The sequence below is a fragment of the Polypterus senegalus genome, chromosome 9 (genome assembly GCF_016835505.1).
Source record: "Polypterus senegalus isolate Bchr_013 chromosome 9, ASM1683550v1, whole genome shotgun sequence".
In the NCBI taxonomy this organism is placed as follows: domain Eukaryota; kingdom Metazoa; phylum Chordata; class Cladistia; order Polypteriformes; family Polypteridae; genus Polypterus; species Polypterus senegalus.
In genome coordinates this window covers 48,697,639-48,716,598 of record NC_053162.1, presented here as the reverse complement: position 1 = coordinate 48,716,598, position 18,960 = coordinate 48,697,639, and the positions used below count along the sequence as shown (strand labels likewise).

Genomic DNA, 18,960 nt, shown 5'->3' with positions numbered 1-18,960 from the left:
CCTTGTCCAGTGTTGTTTTTTGCATTGCTTCTGGCACATACTCACCTCAATTGGTTTAAGCTGGTTTGTGAATGCTACAGTTATACTCTAATCAGATGTACAGTAACTCCATGTGGTTGTGCACTGGGTTAGGATGTTGCCTGAGAGTTGGGGAAGGGCAGCAGCAGATTGTAGAAAGAACTTTGCTCTGCCCCTACAATTTGCAAATAACTTTCCAAGTCATATTTCCATTCTGGAGTAAATATTGATTTTATTGAACATGATGAGGAACAGGGTTAAGGAAAATTACAGATGTATTTCTGACACAGAAAGCTCTGCATGTGCATCACTTATCTCTTGTCTTACTTCTCTCCATAAAAGCCTAAGCAAATAAGGCAATGACCACTTCTCCTTGCTGCACTAACTGGAACTCTGTATGGCCTTTCCTCCTGCATCCACAGAGGTGTGTGGTTCAAGTTAATTGGAAGCACTAAGAGTGTGCAAGCCTCTTAGGATGGACTAGAAGCATGAGCTACCAAGGCATGCTTTAACCCTGAAAGGGCATAATTATTAACCTCTGAGTAACCACATGATGTTGCAATGATATCACAAGACTGTAGCTGAAACTTTATAAGCAATAAACCACTCAAAAATAGACACTTTTATTTAGTACTAGACATTAAGCCCGTTAAAATAATGGGCGCTAGAACAGTAGTGCATAAATATTTGTATGAACAGTCTATATTAAATGGCAAGGGACCTTGTATGTGGCTGTAATATGTGTCACTGTATTGTGTGCCTTTAATTTTCTCTCTCAGTAATACTGGTTTGTATTTCCGTGAAATGCCTGTAATTTTGTCTGACAGTAATACAGTGGAACCTCGGTTCACGACCATAATCCATTCCAGACTGTATGAACTGTATGTACATATATATTTTTTTAAGTTTTTAAGCACAAATATAGTTAACTATATCATAGAAAGCACAGCGTAATAGTAAACTAAATGTAAAAACATTGACTAACACTAAGAAAACCTTGAACAACGGAGAAAACTAACACTGCATGAGTTTGCGCTATAGCCTTATGACCCGCTCGCTAAAAACTCTTTTTTTAATGAGTTTTAAACACAGGGGAAAAAATGAACATTTAAAAAATCTGTAATTTAATAAACAACCAAGAAAAGTAACATTGCAACAATGCACAAGCGCGCGCCTGGGTGTGTGTGTCTCTCTCTTGCGCGCCTTTGCGTGTCTCTCGCGTGTGTGTCTCTTAAGCGCACGCCTCTGTGTCTGTGTGTGTGTCTGTCTGTCTCACGCCTGTGTGCGTGTGTGCCTGTTTGTCTCGCGTGTGCGCGTGTGTGTGTGACTCGTGTGTGTGTGTGTGTGTGTGTGTGTGTGTGTGTGTGTGTGTGTGTGTGTGTGTGTGTGTGTGTGTGTGTGACTCGCGCGCGCCTGTGTGTGTGTGTCTGCCTCTCTCTGCACAGGGAATGCACAGAAAGAGACTGAACACGTGCTGTGTGGCCCCATGCATGCGCACTTCACCAGAAGACACACACACGGACACTGGACGCACACAAGGGTTTTATTAAAGAGGATGATTCACAATGTGACTAGAACTGTGTGATCCAATAAGCTATTGATTTAGAACCAAAAAAATGTATATTAGTTTCAGCTTCTAATCCATTAGTGGTGCAGCAAATAATTACAATGATCTCCCAATGACTTATGATCCAAGTACTTTTATATTATATAATACAAAATGTTATATTAATCACTTTTTACAATGTAACCTAAGTCAAGGAACATTATACTCAGACTATATAATGCACTGCTGTGACACTATAAGGAGATTGTGTGCAGTTCTGGTCACCACACTACAAGAAACACATACCAGCACTTGACGCTATGCAGAGGAGAGTACCCAGGTGTATCCCAGGACTTCAGGACATGTCACACTGCAAGAGACTCAGTAAATTAAAAAAGTTTAGTCTTGAGCAGAGGAGACTGCAAGAAGACCTAATCCAAGTCTTCAAAATTTACAAAGGCATTTATAAAGTACATCCAGCTGAATTCTTTCAACTTAAGGGTGAATGACCTACTCAGAGCTCCAGTGAAAATTAAGGAGAAGTGCATTTAGGACTGAAGCCAGGGAGAATTTCTTTACGGAAAGAGTTGTGGGAATCTGGAATGAACTACTGAGTCATGTAGATGAAGCAGAAATCTTGACAACCTTTAACACAGGGGTCTCCAACTCCTATCCTGGAACGCTACTGTGGTTGCAGGCTTTCATTCTAACCCTTTTTTAATTAATAACAAGTTTTTGCTGCTAATCAGCTCTTTTACCTTAATTTTAATTGCCTTGCTATTTAAGACTCAATTTCTTCAATTGTTTCTTTTTTTCATAATTAGCAGCCAAAAAGTAAAAAAATATATAAAAACAACCAACACCTGACCAGCAAACCTGTATCCTCCTCCAATATCAGTAATAAAGAAGGGAGAAGGTCTCAGTAGTGGTCTGCTCAGGTCCACAAAACATTGATGGAGCTCTTAGGAAAAATAAATCAACAGTTTTGGAAATGGCTGTTGTTTAGAATGAGAACACCAACAAGCCATAGAATTAAATAACGGCTTAATTAGCAACAAGAATTCCCTTCTATTTAAGAAACTAGTTGGAGTGAAATTAGTTGTAGTTTGTGGCCCCAAATTAGCTGGCTCGCTTCACATCTCATTTCTATTTGGGGTTTTTTTTAATGGAAAAATGAAGCAATTCAAATTACTGAATATAAAATAAAACAAGGCAATGAAGGGAAAAGAAGACAATTAGCAGCAAAAATGGCCACCAATTAAGAAAAAGGTTAGAATGATAACCTGCAGCCACAGTCACACTCCAGGACTGGAGCTAGAGACCCCTGCTTTAAGAAGCATGTGGATGAGATACTGTACTGTACCTACTGTCATGTCACTAGCACTCCTCTTGAAAAGCACAAAAATAAACATTTAGTTCATTTGCTCTTTGTTTTTATCACTGTATGACATGGAGACCATGGTAGCACAGGGATTACAGCTGCTGCCTTTTAGCTCCAGAAAACTGTTTGAATCATAGCCTGGTCACTGTCAATGTGAAGCATGCATGTTCTTCCCATGTCTGGGACAATTTTCTTCCTACATTCCAAAGAGGTGCATATTAAGTTAACTGGCTGGACTTTAAATGATCTTGTTTGATTTAGTGTGTAGGTTTAGTTTATTTGATATTCGATGGGAAGTGTGCCCTGCAGTGGACTGGCGCTCTCTTCAGGGTTTGTTCCTATCTTGTGCCCAATTTTGCATACTGCAACATTCAGGTTCACAAAATGGATGGAGAGTTGGTTTTATCTCCTTATTAACATCTATACTTGTATGAATATACTAGAAAAATATTTTTTGCTTATTACTAATATTCATACAGGTATATTTTATCAATTGCTTTCTCCATTCATACACTGTATTAAGAAGTTATTAAAAAGATTCCTTTTTTAAAAAAAACAGATTTTTTCTTACCTGTCTTATCCATTATGGAGATTTGTTATGTTAATTACTGTTTCTCACTCTAGAAAATACAATTAAACTTAATTTCACTGTTTCCTAGTAGTAGTTAAAAAAACTTTCTATTCTCAAATACTACATGACACCAGGTGCATCTCTATTTTTAAGAATGTTTTAACCTGTTACAAAAGAGTTGTAAGGTGTCTCTTCACACTTGTTTCTCATTTGTGTTAGCACATTAATCTATTGTAGCTGCAGTTACATAGAAATTGACCAAGACATTAAGAGATGGTGGTGCCACTTTATACTCAAAAATATGCTGCCATCATAGTGGCAGACATATGGAGATAGCTTCCAGTAATGCAAATCTGGCACTCAGAGAAACTTAAACATATTTGAGTGTTGAGTGCCAGCTGAGTGAGAGAAAGGAGGAACGTGCCATCTTAGAGACTGCAACATCTGCAATTAGTACCTACATTTCCAGATCAGCATGTTTGAGTGCCTTTGCTGTCATTTTAAACAACTAAACAGCTTATGTCATAGAGGAGAAGCATACAGTATAGCTATGACTATCCAGTTTGTAGCAGTGAGGTACAGTTACAGAAAAAAATTACCTTTCAGTCACGAGTAAGTAAACCATATGCCATTTAGCCAGAGAAACATTCACTGTATTGTCAGATGAAAAGAAAAGAAACACTTCAAGATTCCAACAGAGGATCAATTGAAAGACACGACTGATGGTTAGAAAAAGTGGGGATGGCTTTAGACAAACGCCTCCTTCCCATCATTTATACACCTTCTACTGGACGAAGAGGGGTACAATCATTTTTCCAAGGTCTGTCATATCTCAGTTATTTAAAAATAGTGGAGCAATATGTTAAAAATAATTGTTGAGTTTTCACACTGATTTCCCTTTGGCTTTAGTTGGACAGTTTTTGGGGTTTACTCAAGAATAAGTTTTTCCACTTCAGCATTTTGTTTGACAGCCTTTGGTACTATATGATTCCAATGGTATTTAAGACTATTCTGACATTTTCTCTAAATTTTCTCAGTGTTTCTTTACACATGACTGAGGTAAAATTAATTCATTTTTTTACTTATTTTTGTTACATTTAATCATATCATTGTAATGCTCTGCTCATTTTGCAATTTAAATGGACAGAATCTTATTAAAGGTAGAGAAGCTGCCGCAAATTAAACACTCTTTTCATTCTCTAAAGAAAATGTTAAAGAGTTTCAGGTTTGTCCTTTTCACAAAAGTTAGCCTGATGATTTTGACCGTTGCCTATTTGTGATTCTTGCAATAGCAATCTCAAGTGTCTGCCAATATATTCACTAGTTCAGGTTATAATTTATTAACATCTAAACAAATGTGATGGTCACAAGTACTCGGTAATCCAAACCCCTTAAATATCCACTAAAAAGAATGCTTCCCTCAAGTGGAAATGAAAAAGCAGCCAAAAATAGTCTTACTTATTTGGTTTGGCTTTTTGTTTTTGCCAATGCCTGAGTACATCTCTGCAAGTACCTTTTCTTGGGTTTATTGTTGCCTAGTGCCTGAATTACTGATCTTCTCTCCCTGACTATCACTATTTGTACTTCAGACACCCATTTAATTTATTCAAAATGACCTTTTAAATGGTTCTCATTTCATTTTATCATGTTGACAGATGCATATTGGTTAGTTCTGTTCATGGTGGTTTGATTCCAGGTAGCTGAGAGGAACAAAAGCTTACTGGCAAAGAGACCGTGTAGTCAGTGATATTAGATGAATAGATAATGAGAGGCAAGCATTAGTATTATAATGAAAAACACAAACAAGAAAAAACAGTTGGGGTACCCACGGCAAACCCCATATAATTGAAAGCAAATGCAAAGTATAAACATGTTAGGAAGGGAAAAAAACATCTTCACAGATGCAAGTTTCTAGAGTGACTGCTCCAAGATGGCGTCACCTCTGGTTAAGTATAGGCCAGATAGGAAGGGGTAGGTCCAGGTGGGCGGACACCAGATGTGATGTCAGAGGTGGTAAGGCTGTCAATCATACAGTCTGTAGCGGGAGGAAGAGAAGAAACATGAGTATATAGTGCCACCCTGCTGATCAGCAAGGTATTACCATGACCAGAGCCTTTAAGTTGTTCCCAAGGCACATGCGTGAGGCAGTATTTTGAAACAATATTAGACATCCCAAAAAAATAGGAGCAAAACATGTACATGTTTTTAGACTAGATGAGTGAACAAGTCAAATTTCAGTTAACTTCATGCTCTAGCTTTACTCACTGCTCAAGTGTCTTTTGTGTTTACTGTTTAACTGAACAGCCTTTTAGTTATTTGATATTACTTTAGAGGTTTTATCATCATTTATAATATTTTTTAGGAGGTGCTTATTCATACAGTGCTGTTGCACCTCATCAAAACTTTAAGCTAAATATATAAAAGACTCCTCTCCTTCTCATAAGAAAATATGAAAAACACAGGTCTGCAAAAGTAAACTTATAAAAGCAATGTTTTAATTGTGAAGTTATTTTTACTTGCTTTCATGAACACAATGAAAATTTGCAGTTAGAATGTTTAAATGACATCACATTTAAGTACAAAATTGAAAAAAATGTAACTAAAAGTTAACAAATTATACAATTTGTTTGTATACTACTGTGCTAATCATCCAAGACAGGATGAAATCTAAGTAATATAATGTAGACCTCAGGGTTAACATTTTCAATGTGCCATGTAATGGGTATATCTCTGTTATATGCCATTTGGCACGGGATTTGTAGAAGCAGTGTTAATGTTTCTGATGCACCATCTATTGAAATGACAGAGACATAGCAACTGGATAGGCAAACACTCTTGTCCATTTATTAAAGTGAATACAGTGTTGTTTTAAATCAACTCAACATGAAAATATTTAGCCAATTTAATATTTTTAAACATATTGTGATACGTGAGTCGGTGTCTTGCTCCCCAAAGACGAGGCTGAGTCTCAGTACTGTACTTCATCAAAACCCGCTTTATTCACTCAAAACAAGAACAGCAAGGTTATTTATTGTAACAGGATCTACCATTCTACTATACACAGACACAGAAAACAGTCAGGGTTGGGGCCAGGTCAGAGGCCAAGTTATAATGTTCCCTGCATCACCCATTGGGTGACTGGCGCTTTATGCATGGCAGCGACTACCTTGTAGTCATTTCTGTGGTGCTGCAAATCTACAGTTGCCGTGTGTCTGCATGTCATCCTGTTGGGAGAGGGTCTCAAAAGAGGCAATCACGCTTCTGCGTGTTGTCCTGTTGGGGAGGGTCTCAAAGAGTTCATAAGTCTCATAATATAGGTAAAGAAAACAGAAATAAATACTCATTGAGTTACATATAGCTTCTCTAGGTTTTGTCACCCCTTAGGTTTTGATACAAAAGGTCATTTGATGGCCTGTTGTTTGTACACTTTTTCTGATGAATCCCTATTAATCATCCAGCAGTAGTCTGATGTCCTACTGACATCCCAAAGTCCTTTGTACCTTCTTTCCATGACCTTGATATCCCGATAGAATCTTTCACCCTGCTCGTAACTCACCGCTCCAAAAAAGTGAACTTCAAGACTCATGCGGCAACCCAATTCCTTAAACTCAACTAATACATCTTTCACAGTTTCTTTTTAAGTTGTATCTTTATTATTACCTAAAAACTTAGAAATTACTTCTTTGAATGTTACCCTAGCAGTCTTGTTCCAGGTCAAATTCTGCATCAGAAATCATTTTTCTAAAATCAGGTCTGGCAAATATGCCCTCCTTCAATTTAGCCCAGGCAAACCTTTTGGTACAAATACACACAGACTCCATCTTTTTATAGGGCCTTGACAAACTGCTGCATCAAACTAAGCTTAATATGAAGGGGTGGAAGCAGCACTTTGTCTGGACCCACCAAGCTATGTCTGATGATGTGTTTGGCACCAAGCTGTTGCTTTTTTCTGATTGGCCATTCCATGTGAGCCCAATGTAAATTTGTGGCTCTGCTGTCCCACTCACAGAGAAGACGAGGGCTCCCAGTGGCTTCACAGGCTGCTACCTACTGCTGTGACTTATCACCATGTTTAATTCCACCTCTATCACCTTATCAATGAATACAATGACTGCTTTATTTTAAGCATATATTTTAATATTAGAAAATGTTAAATTCAAACAGGTCATCGTCACCACTGGTCCTCACAGAGATTCAATTCAATAAATGAAGAAGTAAATAAACTGGCAGAAAATGCCTATCTATTTTGCATTTTTATTTTCAAAAATACTGTACATGTATCAGATTATCATTTTTTATCAGAAATTACTTGTAAGTGTAAAAACACTTTGGCTCAAAGTACAGAAATGTATTGCAAAAATGGAGGGAAAGTGCAAAGAAACACATTTGGCCCTGAAGGCCTAACCCCAGAGTTCTGAATACTAAAGCCCAGCTGCCATTTGCTCTACTAGATGCTCTTATCAAATTCAAAACAAAAACATACTCTCATATATCACTTCATCAGTTAACATGGGTTCTGGTTTATATATTGAAAAGCTTGAGAATGACAATGCTTTGGTGTCACTCTGTACTGTAGCTGTAGGGGATATTTGTTTATTTCTAAGGGTCATGGAGTCAATTACCAGCCAGCTGTTTTTTAATGCAGCACAGCAAAGAAGCAAAGAAATGCTGCATCGTCATCCAGACAGGCAGATACCAGGGAAGGTTTTCTTAAAAATATATCTAAGAAGTTCATTGAAAAGCTGGAAATCCCAGTTTGACTGGAGACATTTGATACTAAAAACATGGGAGGAAAAAAAAGCAAAATCTTCACCCTCAACTTCTATTTGTCATGGACAAATTGTAAAGAAAAACAAAATGTAATGAAAATAAAACAAGCTGATACGTGATGTTTCAGAGCTAACAGGAAGTGCAAACATAGTTCTCTAGAGGTGAAGGGAATTAAAGCTGGTGGGGGGGGGGTATGTTGGAGGCCACTTAGTACTAGAGAACACACAATATTAAAGAGAAAGTCGGCCAGTGAAAGCATTAGTAAAGGAAATGGAATTCAGAGACCAAGTCAGGAGGATATTAAATGCAGCTGCTACAGAATCAAAGCAGAAACTGCTGCAAATAGGGTGTCCTGGACGTTGTATTTGTGGGCAGGTGAAAAGCTGGGCTGGGCACATGCAGAGAAGTCAGAAGTCAGTCAGAGGAATCTTTAATTGATACTGGGAACTTTACATCACAACTCACAAGGTATTTTAAAAGCAAAAAAAAAATATTCAAGACAAGATAAAGTACCAGGAAACTAAGTTAGACAGGCTAAGCAAGCTAAGCATGTTTTGGCCCAGCCAGTACTTGGATGGGAAGCCATCTGGGAAAACCTTGGGATGCTGCTGGAAGAGGTGTTGGTGAGGTCAGCAGGCGTCACTTACCCTGTGGTCTCAATGTGGCCTTCAGTGCAGTGACGAGGACACTGTGCTGTAAAAATGGCGCCGTCCTTCAGATGAGATGCAACACTAAAGTTCTGACTCTCTGTGGTCATAAAAGATCCCTGGGTATCCTTCGTAAAGAACTGCCTCTTAATCAGTGAGATATGGCATTACAATAGGCAGAGCTGACAAACTCTGGATTTCATTCTAAGATAAAGGATTAAAACGGATCACCTGTGGACACCGAAGAAGAGTCATCTCTCAACTGTCTCTGATGTGTTGCCATTATTCCATCCACAATTCTCCCTCCCATTAGGCTAAAGTTTTGCAAGGAACAGCTACAAAAGTGCCAATTGCTGTACATTTAATGGGAGATTAGCTGCTGGCTAAAACAAATTCCTCAGCTATCTTCTCAGCAGGGGGCTTCTCTACTAATGACCTCCCACAAAACTGAACTCTGTCTGTAGACTGTGAAAACTTCAAAGTCTTTAATTCCCATTTTTCATTTTACTTACCACACTCTTACTCTTTACAGGCTCCCTTTCTAATCCTGCATATGCCTCTCTGACATTTTTCTATTACAAAACCTGGCACTGATGAAATGACCGTTGAAACAAGCAGCCAGCCAGCTGTGCTATCAGTAGAAGGCATTTGCCAGTTTTTTAAATTTTTCTTTTTTTAATTTGCAAGAAAAAACAAGGAAATGCCGAGTCAAAGAGTATGTGCAACTTTGTACGTCCCATTCCTAAATATGAACAATTAAAAAGATAATTCTTGAAAACTAACTTAAGAGTACTGTAGTTGACTGATGTTCATTCATTTCAAAGCTTTTATGTTCTGTGCATATTTTTGTGTATTGTGCCAGGGTGCCAGGGTCGGCAGCAGTTTATATATTGAGGATATGCTAATAAAAATCACTTTTTTAATTCAAATAAACCAGGTCTTGCAATGTGACAGTATCATATTTTCAGTTGCTTTAAGTGAACAGTATGCCTATAGCAATTTTTGTACATTCATAATGCATGTTTGAGATTAGTTAATATGTATTTGTAATCTTTAACAAATCAATGTATTCATCTTGTTTATCAGGGTCTGTCATTCATAACATTCATCTGCTTTGTGGTGTCAACTTCTGCTGCCTTTGTGACTGTGCCACTCATTGAATTCCTGATGGCTTTTTTCATACTCTTTGCTTACTCTACCAAGTTGAACAAACGCTTCAAAGGTTTCCATTGGCCATTAATGGTAAGTGTAGAAGTGAACGTCTGTTCTTTATGTTAACAGAAAGCTGCACTTTGTTACCCTGTAGAATCATTAATGTTAAACCCACACTTTGTAGCACAAAGTTAAAACAAGACCACAGTTTGCTGGTATCACCTGATTCATTCATGTATGGTGTCAAGCCATAATGTGGCATTGGAACTTAAGAAAACTGGTGACATAGTGGACAGGTTGTGATCAGTTTACTGATATACTATAGCATTTATAATACAAATCTTCATAAAAGTAGAAACATTTTACTCTGATAAATGTGCTGGACAAAAAAATGCCATTATATTTATTAATTATTTTATATCACCTTACCCATATCTGTGTACTATAACTCACAAAAAGTTAATAATAATTCTTTACATTTATATAGCATTTTTCTCACTACTCAAAGTGCTTTTCATAATGAGTGGGGGGCCACTTCAACCACCACTAATGTGTAGCATCCACCTGGATGATGTGAAAGCATCCATTTTTGTGTGAGTACACCCACCATACATCAGCTATTAGATGGTGAGAGAGAAAGATAGTGGGCCAGAACAACTAGGCCCTGAAGGGTAATTTAGCCTGTAAATCAGAATACACCCTGTTCTTTCTGAAGGATACCCAGGGACCTTTTATGACCACAGAAAGTCAGAACTTCAGTTTTACGTCTCATCTGAAGGACGGCGCCATTTTTACAGCACAATGTCCTCGTCACTGCACTGAAGGCCACATTCAGACCACAGAGTAAGTGCCCCCTGCTGGCCTCACCAACACCTCTTCCAGCAGCATCCCAAGTTTTTCCCAGATGGTCTCCCATCCAAGTACTGGCTGGGCCCAAACATGCTTAGCTTCAGGCAGATGACCACTTCTGAAGTGCTGCTGGCTAAAATGTTTAATGCTTAGATTATTGGTTCCTTTAAAAAGTACTGAATCTTAACGCACAGGCTGAAAATCATACAGTAGAACATCATAATTCTTCGCATTGTGTTATAAAACCAAAGCACTAAATATTTTACATCTGTCTCTACATACAGGATGTTTGTATGTCTGACATGCAGTGTATTTCATTTATATTTGATATGTATATTGCATTTTAAGGTATTCTTGGCTATGTACTCTAAACGGCACTTTTAATAAAACCCTATGTATTTTTTTTTCTTTTTTTTTTAGGACTTCCTGCGTTGTGTTAGTGCTTCAGTTATATACTTTATTATTTCCATTATTGCAGTTTCAAAATATAAAGATGCAGCATCCAAAGCAGCCGGGGTGAGTATAAACCCTGACTTAATATGTTTTTATAGACACATTAGAACAACAGGAAAACATTTAATGAGAATAGACCATTCAGGCCAACAAAGCTCACCAATCCTATCCAGCCAATTCCTCCAAAAAACATCCTGTCAAGTTTTAAATGTCCTTGGAGTCCTACTGTACATCACACTGCTTAGTCACTTGTAGACTGTATCTATATTTCACTGTGGAATATAACTGTGTAAGATTTGTGCAAAATTTACTCTTAACATGTTACTATGTCCTTGTGTTCTTCTTGAACTCACTTTAAATTAACCATCTTGATTGACTGTATTCATTTCTTTTATACAAGGTAATTTCGAACACTTAAATCATGTCATTTCTTAATCTCTGTTTTCTTAAACTGAAAAGGTTCAATTCTTTCAGTCTCTCCTCATTATTCATACCTTGCATCCTAGAATCAGCCTAATTGCTCTTTCTTTGTAGTTGGTACTTTCATGTTTCAGATCTCCCACTGTGTATTGAAATTTTATTTCCTACATGTTAATCTTACTCATGTTAGTCATGACTCAGCTACCAGATAATTTCACCTGGATGACTGAGAATCTTCACAGACTTACTAGTTTATAGTTTCCTTTTTTGATTTTGATACACTTTATTAATCCTCATGGGGAATATTATTTGCCATTTTCCAAGACATAGGAATTTCCCCAGTTTGCAGTGACCTTCTAAAAATGTGTCAAGGGTTTATTTATGTACCCACTAACCTCCTTAAATTCTTGAGAATAAATATTATCTTGTCCTTGATTTCAGACTTTTTAATCTTGGCAGTACTTCTCCTTCCACAATTTGCAAATCATTTAGGACCTACTTAGTAGTCCCTGTTACCACTTCCTAAAATGTTAAAACCTGCAAAGAATATTCAAGTTTAGAGCATCTGCCAGTTCACTGTGTTTATATTTTAATTCCCTCTTACACTTTCTATTACACTTACCCCACTTCTTGACTATTCTTTTACTATTAAAATACTGAAAGAATCTCTTTTGGTCATCTTTTACCATTACTGCAATATTTCTCTCAAACTGTCGTTTAGCTTCTCTAATATCCTTTTAATAATTTCCCTTATTTGTCTTCAACACCTCATACATGGATCACATTATTTAATTGATGACCATGTAACACTTGATTTAAAGAAGATAGACTATAATTCTATTACTTTGGAATTTTTACAGCAAGCTCCTTCACAACTAACTGCCTTCCACCGCCCTCACAATCCATTTTAGCACATCTCATAGACAGAATAACTCCCAGTAAAGACAATGACACAACCTCATACAGTCATATGAAAATGCATAGGAACCCCTCTTAATTCTTTAGCTTTTTATTTATCATTGGCTGAGCTTTCAAAGTAGCAGCTTCCTTTTAATAAATGACATGCCTTATGGAAAAAGTAGTATTTCAGCAGTGACATTAAGTTTATTGGATTAACAGAAAATATGCAATATGCATCATAACAAAATTAGACAGGTGCATACATTTGGGCACCCCAACAGAGATATTACATCAATACTTAGTTGAGCCTCCTTTTGCAAATATAACAGCCTCTAGACGCCTCCTTTAATGAGTGTCTGGATTCTGGATGGAGGTATTTTTGACAATTCTTCCATACAAAATCTCTCCAGTTCAGTTAAATTTGACGGCTGCCAAGCATGGACAGCCTGCTTCAAATCATCCCATAGATTTTCAATGATATTCAAGTCAGCAGACTGTGACGGCCATTCCAGAACAGTGTACTTCTCCCTCTGCCTGAATGCCTTTGTAGATTTTGAACTGTGTTTTGGGTCATTGTCTTGTTGGAATATCCAACCCCTGCGTAACTTCAACTTTGTGACTGGTGCTTGAACATTACCTTGAAGAATTTGTTGATACTGGGTTGAATTCATCCAACCCTCGACTTTAACAAGGGCCCCAGTCCCAGAACTAGCCACACAGCCCCACAGCATAATGGTATTTTTCTTGGAATGCGGTGTTCTTCTTCCGCCATGCAAAGCACTTTTTGTTATGACCAAATAACTCAATTTTTGTCTCATCAGTCCAAAGCAATTTGTTCCAAAATGAATCTGGACTGTCTAAATGAGCATTTGCATAAAACAAGCGACTCTGTTTGTAGCGTGAGTGCAGAAAGGGCTTCTGTCTCATCACCCTGCCATATAGATGTTCTTTGTGCAAATTGCGCTGAATTGTAGAACGATGTACAGATACACCATCTGCAGCAAGATGTTCTTGCAGGTCTTTGGAGGTGATCTGTGGGTTGTATGTAACCATTCTCACAATCCTGCGCATATGCCTCTCCTATATTTTTCTTGGCCTGCCAGACCTGGCTTTAACAGCAACTGTGCCTGTGGCCTTCCACTTACTGATTCCATTCCTTACAGTTGAAACTGACAGTTTAAACCTCTGAGATAGCTTTTTGTTGCCTTCCCCTAAACCATGATATTGAACAATCTTTGTTTTCAGATATTTTGAGAGTTGCTTTGAGGATCCCATGCTGTCACTCTTCAGAGAAAGTCAAAGGGAAGCACAACTTGCAAATGACCCCCTTAAATACCTTTTCTCATGATTGGACACACCTGTCTATGAAGTTCAAGGCTTAACGAGCTAATCCAACCAATTTGGTGTTGCAAGTAATCAGTATTGAGCAGTGACATGCATTCAAATCAGCAAAATTACAAGGGTACCCAAATTTTTGCACAGCCAGTTTTTCACATTTCATTTAATTTCATACAACTAAATACTGCTTCACTAAAAATCTTTGTTCAGAAAACACCCCAGTACTCAGATGTTCCTAAGAAATACCACTGTTATCTTTTTTTGTTGAAAGTAGAGTAAATTATTATGCAGGCTGAGAGGGGTTCCCAATTCATATGACTGTATAACTGCACAGATGTGCACCATTAAATTCCCAAAGACAGGCAGAAAACAGAACTCTGATTCTCAATTTCAGATGATAACCTTATTGACAGCTCTCACACAGCGAGGTCTGCATTGTTAACATTTGAATGTCTAATTTGATCATGTTATCACAAAAAAAAAGATGTTTCTGCACTTCTTTCATCATCAAATGACATGTCTTTCTCATACATTTAGCTTTCACAGAGTACTATCAGATAACCAGCATACAGCTGTTAAAATGCATGAACGTTAGTGTAAACATTAATGAAATGTGTGGCCTGGTGTTCTACAAAAGACTTTTTGATTAAAAGGCTTATGCCTTCTAAATACATCTCTGTCATCCATCTACCTGCTAATTAAAAAATATTCTATCTGTTTATGGGGTATATGATGATATTCTTTTCATATGCACTTTTGTATTGTAGTTTCTTTCTCACATAATATTAATATTTTTCAAATTCAACTTCTTTGCAGGTATTTGGCTTTATAGCTACAATAGTGTTTGCTTTAGATTTTTATATCATCTTCAATGACTTGGCCAATTTTCTTAAGAAGGGTGATACTACTGACGAGCCTGCTGAAGGTATGAATGCTTTAAAGCCTTTTATAAATCATGTAACTGGGTAAATGCCAATAAAAACATACTTAAGAAGAAATACATGTCCTGTGTCAAAATCAGCGTGACAGGGATGTGTTATGTCATATATTTTATTAGATAGTTTATCCCATCATTTAACTCCACTACTGTGCAATGCTAAACAAATTGCCTTAGAGATAACTGCTGTGCATCGCCTCATAAAAGAACTTAGACCACCAGTTTATAATAACAGTGTCTTATTTCAAAAGGAGAATATTGTTATATATGTTTTGTCATATTTCTAGTCTTTTTAGCATTTTGTTCTGTTTTTCCTTTAATGCATTTCCTCAGTTTATAATAGTTCAAAATACACCAATAATGAGAAAAGGTGAACTCACCAATATGAAATCACTTAATACATGGCTGAGGCATCATGCACAAGCAGAAAAGCTCATAAGCACTTCTATTTGGAGTTCTGCACACGGGAGTCTAAGGAATTCTGACATGAAAGTAAACGAACCTCTACTTTGTTGTGATATCTTGCCTTGAATAGTTCTGCTTACTTACTTGTATTGAAATCTGTAGTAAGATTAATTTGACGTGCTTACCTGTTTAGCCTTTGTCCATGCTAACAAATGGCCGTCATCATAAACATAATTTAGGTTTATCTGATCCCAAACCCATTAATCTTTGCTGACGGTATACTTAAGACTTCAGTTCCATGCTGACAAGACCTGGGACACTGTTCCTGTTCCAAGTGGAGTAGTATTCACCATCACAGGCCCGCATGAAAAACCATCTCCTAGCAATCTCCCCTCTTTCAAATTCACTTGAGGATTTCGGACGATTCTGTCCAGTAGTTGCGGGATTTCCTATAGAGCCATACTCTGATATTAAAAAGTTAATGGTTAAAGTCGTATCCTTTTAGGCAAAAATGTCAAGTCTTTTGTATCACAGAAATTCTTGGTTTAATCCATCACACTATTTTATAGTCGAAACAGATTTGAAGTGTCTCAGCCTTCTCCACGGTAAGACTGGGAAAATTCATTTACAGTATGTAACACACATACACATATTTGTATATAACTGGACCTTTGCATTGGGTGAGTTCGTGTGAGATCACATCTTACGTTTGAAATAAGACCGGCAAGTAACAATGAACTTTTGAATATTTCATGTTTAAAATCTTGTCTCTCTATTATAAAAAAAAAATCTTGGAAGGAATAGAGAGACGAGACGTGATTTTCTTAGAAAGTCACTTTCACATTCCGCAAGATATTGTCAGACACATTTCTTGTAGAGAGAAAGAAACGATATTCACTCACGGGCAGTTATACGTTGCGTTGTCATGATGTAATTCCAAACACAGAATCAAAATTCAATGCGTTATTGATGAAAAGGCAAAAGCACAAAAAGATCGAATATATGGACATAGGTGATATGACAGAAGTGCACTGCACGAGATGCAGATCACACGGCACGGCAGCAGCAAGCCAGCAGCTGATCGAACAAAGTGAAGGTAAAAAAAAACTATTTGTTTCCCATTGTATCACCGTTTAAGAGGGGGTTTCGGAGAAGCGAACATGTCTCCTTGGAGTGCGTTCAGCCCCCCTCTTCACAATGTGAGCGGCAGAGACGCGAAGTGGCTGGCGCATATCGCAGGCCGGTGGGGCAAAGGGGGGGTTGCCAAGCGACGCGTGCAGGGGGCAAATTTAAATCTATACAAATGTGCGTTCAGATTTCTAAGGGCTACATAAATGTACCTCATGGCAACATACACGTAGACCTTTACAATGCTATTTTTAAAATAAATTATTTTAAGTAAGTTTATACAAAACATGAGTAGTACTGATTAAAGTTTCCATGGGAATTAACCATAGGGTCAAAAGAAAAAAAAAAACCTTAATGAATCTTGGGATCCACTTACTTTTAGAACTTTAAGGAGGTTACTCCACTTTTTATCGCTCATGGAGTTTTGTTTTAGGGTAGTTGGACGTGAACCACTCAGCATGGAGCGCTCCAAATCTCAAAGAAGCTTGAAAATTGTGTACAATTTCAGCCGGGGTTTCTTGTTAGCCTGTTTTTACTTTGATTGCATACGTCTGTACATTCTAAACTAAATATCAATCAGTTTTAAGCGTTCCTGACATTTGGAGCTGGAGACGGAGTCTGAGTCTATTGTTTGCTAGTGCAAATCATTTTATTATGACAATGCTATCAGATTGCATGTTGCATTTAAAGCTCTTTCTTCTTTGTAACACGGTGAAAACAAACTGAACCTAAAACTGTACATAAACGTGAGCTTAAAATTTGGTATAGGAAGGTTGGCAGCTGCATTAACATTGAGGTACATCATCTGTTGGATTTCACATATTAATAGGATGGTACAGTGTTTTTAGTCCAGCAGATGGTGCATCACAAATGTTTGTACCGTGGCATAGATTTTCATATCTATACATGGCACAGAAAATGAAAGCATGTCTAAAAAACTGAGTGTATCGATGATATCTCTCCTCAAATAATATTGCAGTATTGTAGTGCATTGATTTTTCTGGCACATTTGCAGCCCAAAAGGTAGTCTGCAAGACATGGCAAGCAAATTCATACATAGCCATATGCATAAAGGAATGTGAAGTGTTCGATTACCTCTGTAATCCCATCTGCGTAGAAGACTCTGCGTCCTATAGAGTTTAAGTCCGTTATCTACTGAAGTGTTTTCACTTTTTGGTTGCTGTGTGAGCTCATGTACTGTCATATTACATTAGTAAATTTGAGGTTTTCTGTCTTTAATGCTCTTTCAATCCTTTATTCACAGGTGAGGAAGACTCTGACTCCGATTCTGATTAATATTGGAAATAAAATATGTAGGACAAGAACACTGATTTTTTTCCTTTATTATTTTTGGAGTTTAATTGTACCCCTATACTCCAGCTCATCCAATGGGAAAATGAAACAGCTGACGAAGCAAACCAAAAACAAAACAACCATAAAATCTACACACCACAGTGAACCCTTACAGCTTAAAGTAAACCATTTTTTTATTTAATTTGACTGTACATTTTCTACAAAAATAATAACTATGGCAAGTCAGTGGTAAGTTCATCAAAATAATAATCACTTCAAAAATTCTGAAGTTGGTAATTTGAAAGACAACAGATTAAATTATTTAATTTTAATTTTTAATGTTAATTTTATTAAATGAATAAAATCCTACACTACATTTAATTTTTTTATCAATTTACATGGGATTCAAAGTAATGCTTAGTTCTTTAAATAAAAATGTCACCAATACTTATCAGTAGAAATTAAATTTATTATGAATGTTTAGTGAGAAGTCAAGCAAAATGACACTTTTTATTAGCTAACTAAAAAGATTACAATATGCAAGCTTTCGAGGCAACTCAGGCCTCTTCTTTAGGCAAGACGTAATACAGAAACTGGAGTTCCCTGTATTTATATAGGCACTAGGACAAATAACAACATTGGGAAACGTTTAAGTGAGACATCTTAAATGTAAAAAATTAACAGACCTCTTCAGGCTAAGATTCATTTAGCAAGAGAGGAGAACGATGTATGGTCAAAAATAAAAAAAGAATACCGTCACACTATAAATGTAGTGAGGACCAACATCTGACCTAAAGGTGTAGTCATGCTGTCTGCAAAAACAATGAAATACAAAGTTTGTGTTGAATGGGAGAAAGAAAAATGAAAGCAAAAAGAAAACAGAAGCAAATACAAAGTTTATACAGCAGTGGCGTAGCGAGGGGGGTGCCGAGGGGGCCATGGCCCGGCGCGTATCAAAAGGGCGCAGCAATCACCATGATATTTAAATTTAAAAAATATAGGTATATTTGAAACTGCAAATCGCGCCCGCGCTGATTCAAGCCAAGCAGACAGCGCGGGTGCGGAAAGGGTGGCAGGTGAAGCAGGTGGTGCAATAGAATTTTTCTCAGACGTTTTTACAGCGCATTGTAGAGTCAATCTACGACAGTATCT

The 18,960-nt window shown here is 37.3% G+C and overlaps 1 protein-coding gene across 1 annotated transcript in view; it reads left to right on the top strand.

Annotated features, from left to right (window-relative positions):
• The window catches only part of cmtm3 (CKLF-like MARVEL transmembrane domain containing 3), a 32,238-nt gene extending 14,398 nt beyond the window's left edge, over positions 1-17,840 (top strand). Inside the window, exons 2-5 of the mRNA XM_039763096.1 lie at positions 10,020-10,175; positions 11,355-11,450; positions 14,862-14,970; positions 17,780-17,840. Coding sequence (XP_039619030.1) covers positions 10,020-10,175; positions 11,355-11,450; positions 14,862-14,970; positions 17,780-17,811 — 393 coding nt within the window. The 3' untranslated portion in view covers positions 17,812-17,840. The remainder of the gene's footprint in view (positions 1-10,019; positions 10,176-11,354; positions 11,451-14,861; positions 14,971-17,779) is intronic.
• Positions 17,841-18,960: the final 1,120 nt, after the last annotated feature.